Source organism: Pseudorca crassidens, chromosome 9 (assembly GCF_039906515.1).
Source record: "Pseudorca crassidens isolate mPseCra1 chromosome 9, mPseCra1.hap1, whole genome shotgun sequence".
Lineage (NCBI taxonomy): Eukaryota > Metazoa > Chordata > Mammalia > Artiodactyla > Delphinidae > Pseudorca > Pseudorca crassidens.
This window is the reverse complement of record NC_090304.1, coordinates 104,477,664-104,482,397: the sequence shown is the minus strand read 5'-3', so window position 1 is coordinate 104,482,397 and position 4,734 is coordinate 104,477,664. Positions and strand designations below refer to the sequence as shown.

Below are 4,734 nucleotides of genomic sequence, written 5' to 3'. Positions count from 1 at the left end.
GGCCCAAACTAGGAGGAAGAGCAAGAGAGCTATAGAGCATGGTAAAGGAGAGGAGGAAAATGCCAGAACAGAACCTGTGCCTGCTGCCCAGGGACCTTAGCTGGTGGCTTGTCAAGTCTTAGCATGATGGTATTCAAGCCATGTGAGGTTTGGGAAAAAAATACATACCCAGCTTGGGGCTTGGCCTGAGAGTTTAAACCACACAGCTCCACTATCAAAGTAATGTTTTCAGCTAATACACATTAGCATCGGTCCACTGGCCAAAGCCTACCATAAATTAGGCTGGGTTTGAAAGAAATCAGCCTGCCTCCAGAGACCAGCTCCCAACACTACCTCCTTGCTTCTCCCAGCCGTGGATGCTTCGGGACAGAATATGTTTAAGATGTTGGTAAGTGTGGGCGATCTGGGGAAGCTCTTTTTAAGCTGGGTGCTTTCGTTCCTGCTCTTTGCAAGGCCAGGCAGATAATATTTTCTTAGTAGTACAGGCATGGAAACCCAAACTCATCCAAGAGATGAATCGGGGGGACTCATTTGCTCTACAGAAATACCCTTTCTTTTCAAAAGTGAAATGAGTTCAGGTGGGGCTACAAGAATAGCGGGGGAGAAAAGCTCGGAGGTTGCTGTGTTAGGAGTTGCGTCTGGAATTATAATGTATGACAAAGAGGATGTGAATTCGACGGATGAATGTTGGCTTTAGAAGTTATTGTTTGAGGTGAGATCCAGCCTAAGAAGAGCTTTGTAAACAGTATGAGCTTCCATGAACCTGGGAAAGGGAGAGAGTCCCCAGGGGATGGACACAAGGTTAGGGAAGATGTGAGGAGAGAAAAGGGAGAGATTGGGCAAGGAAGAGACCACTTCCCCTGGTGAGCCACACTTGGGACCATCCCCTCATACTCTTTGAGGACTTGAGGTCAATGAGGGTTGGGTGACATGAGGGGCAGGCCCCTCTGAGTGCACTGTCTGCTCTCCAGGTTACATTTTTTAATATCTTTAGAACCTGTCCTTCCAACCACCACAGCCGTGGTTTTCTCATCACCACTTCTACCTGGGGTCTTCTTGTGTTTTCACCTGGTTTAAGGCCATGAGCAAAACGTGGTAGGATATCACTTTTGTTTAAAATTTATCACTAAGTTGGTTTCGCTTCCTAGTTTGTATGAATAAACACATTTTTGAAGGGGGATTTTGAAATCTATTTTAGAAACATATTTGCATTTGATTAAAAATACCACGAAGACATTGCCAACCATAACAGGCACACCTTGGGAGTGGGGTGAGCACAGATAGGGGAGGAGATCGTCTAGTGTTTATGACCCCGGGGGTTCATCAGTGCTGTCTGTTTGGGGGAAATCCCTTCAGTTTTGTGCTGTAAGATGGAAGTTACAATAATGTCATCCATGAGACCTTTGTCCAGATGGTATTTTGAAGTGCTTAATTCATTCAAGGAATGATTCCATTTATGCTTATTGAATAAATAGTAATGGTCTGTGCTAACAGCTGGGATAGAGGAGTGAATAAAACATGGTTCTACCTTTGCGCAGGGTTCTTTAAATCAGAGTGCCCCATCCTTCAGCTTGCAGGCAAGGAAGGAAGTAGCAGATACCGATGGTGAGCATCTTACTATTGCTTTGGGGAACCTTGGCATCCCAGGCTTGGGATCCACTCAGAAAACTTCCAGGATCTTATGATACAACTTGACCAAACAGTATTGAGGAACTCTGTTCTAAATAGTGTCGAGCAAAAAACAAAAAAAGGAAGTTGACCAATGCTTCTCTTGAAATGTTTCAGAGAAATCTGGTGTTAGAATATGAAACGTTATAACTGAGACACAGTGAGGTAGAGATTTCTCTGACCTGGAAGCGGGGAAGCTTACACTCTAGTTGTCATCCTGCCATGATTAGGTCCCTGACTTTGCTGCTGTCTTAATTTTATTGAAGTATAGTTGATTTACAACGTTGTGTTAATTTCTGTTGAGGGACCTGACTTTGGAAATATCATTAAAATTTTCTCAGTTCTGGGCTTCCCTGGTGGCGCAGCGGTTGAGAGTCCGCCTGCCGATGCAGGGGACACGGGTTCAAGCCCCGGTCCGGGAGGATCCCACGTGCCGCGGGGCCCGTGAGCCATGGCCGCTGAGCCTGCGCGTTCGGAGCCTGGGCTCCGCAACGGGAGAGGCCACAACAGTGAGAGGCCCGCGTACCACAAAAAAAAAAAAAAAAAAAAAAAAAAAAAAAAATTTTCTCAGTTCCTTCACTAGATAAATGAGAGAATTGAATTGAATTATAATTTCTCTTGCTATGTGAGTATCCGTAGCAGTACATAAGATGCTTTAGGTAGTATACTGATGAGCCTTTTTTTCATAGTTATTTATTTCTATATATTAACCAAAATGTAAATAGTGCATCAAGTTTCTGCTTTCACAGATAGTTTTGCTTAGCTTAAGACTAAATTTATTAAAGAAAAAAGAATTCATTTAAAGAATACTATCAAATAAATCATAGTACAGGCCATAATTTGTTATCATAAACATTTTTAAAAAATATTTTATTGAAGCATAGTGGATTTACAATGTTGTGTTAATTTCCATTGTTCAGCAAAGTGATTCAGTTATACATATATATACATTCTTTTTCCTCTTCTTTTCCATGATGCTTTATCACAGGTTACTGAATATAGTTCCCTGTGCAACACAGTAGGACCTTGTTGTTTATCCATCCTACGTATAATAGTTTGCCTCTGCCAACCCCAAACTCCCAATCCATCCCTCCCCCACTTCCCTTCCCCTTGGCAACCACAAGTCTGTTCTCTGTGTCTGCGTTATCACAAACATTTTTAACGTTGGGTGTGACTAAGGTCAGAAAACACATGGATGTATGCTCTCTCAGGTTCCTTTACATTTCTATCTCCCTGGAATTGTTTTTTCTCTTTATCTTTAAGCAATATAGTCTTGTAGTGGGAATTTTCTACTGACGATAGCATTATGGTATCCAGAACAAGGTTGTCAGCTTGCCCAAGCGATCATTCACCCGGATGGTATTGAATGGCAGTTTCATAGACAGTTAGCTCTTTCTGTGAGTCACTTAGTTCACTAGTGTTAGACACATAATTTTGTTCTGTTTTGTTTTTCTTTGATGTTATTTCAGGTCGGGTGTTGACAGAAAGAATGTTCAAACATCTTCAGAAATGGTTTGTCACTCACTTTCTTGGGCGTTCTGCGCAAAGAGCAAGGCTGGTCTCCAAAGACGGAAGGTGTAACATCGAATTTGGCAACGTAGAGGCACAGTCGAGGCTGATATTCTTTGTGGACATCTGGACGACGGTGCTGGACCTCAAGTGGAGATACAAAATGACCATCTTCATCACAGCCTTCTTGGGGAGCTGGTTCTTCTTTGGCCTCCTGTGGTATGCGGTCGCCTACATCCACAAAGATCTCCCTGAGTTCCATCCTTCCGCCAACCACACCCCTTGCGTGGAGCACATTAATGGCCTGACCTCAGCTTTTCTGTTTTCTCTGGAAACGCAAGTGACCATTGGCTATGGATTCAGGTGTGTGACGGAACAGTGTGGCACTGCCATTTTCCTGCTTATCTTCCAGTCTATCCTTGGGGTCATCATCAATTCTTTCATGTGTGGTGCTATTTTAGCCAAGATCTCCCGACCCAAGCAACGCGCCAAGACCGTCACTTTCAGCAAGCATGCGGTGATCAGTAAGCGGGGTGGGAAGCTCTGTCTCTTGATCCGAGTGGCTAACCTTCGGAAGAGCCTCCTTATTGGCAGTCACATATATGGAAAGCTTCTGAAGACCACCATCACGCCTGAAGGAGAGACCATCATTTTGGACCAGATCAATATCAACTTTTTGGTGGACGCAGGGAATGAAAATTTATTTTTCATCTCCCCGCTGACAATTTACCATGTCATCGACCACACTAGCCCCTTCTTCCACATGGCAGCAGAAACCCTTCCCCAGCAGGACTTTGAATTAGTGGTGTTTTTAGACGGTACGGTGGAATCAACCAGCGCTACCTGCCAAGTCCGGACATCCTACGTCCCAGAAGAGGTGCTCTGGGGCTATCGTTTTGCTCCCATGGTGTCCAAGACCAAGGAAGGGAAATACCGAGTAGATTTCCATAACTTTAGCAAAACAGTGGAAGTGGAGACGCCGCACTGTGCCATGTGCCTGTATAATGAGAAAGATGCTCAAGCCAGGATGAAGAGAGGCTATGACAACCCCAACTTCATCTTGTCCGAAGTCAGCGAGACAGACGACACCAAAATGTAACACTGGCTTTTCAGCGTGAGTAAAGCAAAATCTCGAAGATACCTAGTGACTAGAAACATTATGGAGCAATCAAGAATTTGGGGGTATGACAGTGGGACGAGAGCCTTTAAACTCTCCCCGTGCAATGTCCCTGAACCCCATAGCCATGATCCTAGAAGACACATAGCTCTACAAGGCAACTGCACGAGAACGTGCAATGGGTTTGTAGGAAACTGGAATATGGGAGACAGAGGAGCTCACATAAAATCTTGACTAGGATTATTTGAAATCATGCCGTGTTGATGGGAACAGACAAAAATCATTGAAAGCCTCATGGACAGACCAAATGAGATCTTTTTAAGAGTCTTCCCAAAGAAGATATAAGCTTTAGATAGGATCAGGGAAAAAAGATATTCTTATTTTGGTTCTACTGATAAGAAAGAAGCCATGTTTATTTTAACATTGGATTGTATCCAAGG

The 4,734-nt window shown here is 43.8% G+C and overlaps 1 protein-coding gene across 2 annotated transcripts; it reads left to right on the top strand.

Annotated features, from left to right (window-relative positions):
- The first annotated feature begins 358 nt into the window (after window positions 1-358).
- KCNJ1 (potassium inwardly rectifying channel subfamily J member 1) lies at window positions 359-4,276 on the top strand. Of its 2 annotated transcripts, XM_067747696.1 has the most exons (2): window positions 359-392; window positions 3,138-4,276. In XM_067747696.1, the coding sequence occupies exons 1-2, from the start codon at window positions 374-376 to the stop codon at window positions 4,274-4,276; spliced, it is 1,158 nt and encodes a 385-aa protein (XP_067603797.1). In that variant the 5' UTR covers window positions 359-373. The 2 variants fall into 2 exon arrangements, with proteins under 2 accessions (XP_067603797.1, XP_067603795.1); XM_067747694.1 differs by lacking the exon at window positions 359-392 and having other exon boundaries at window positions 3,158-4,276.
- The last annotated feature ends 458 nt before the right edge of the window (window positions 4,277-4,734 follow it).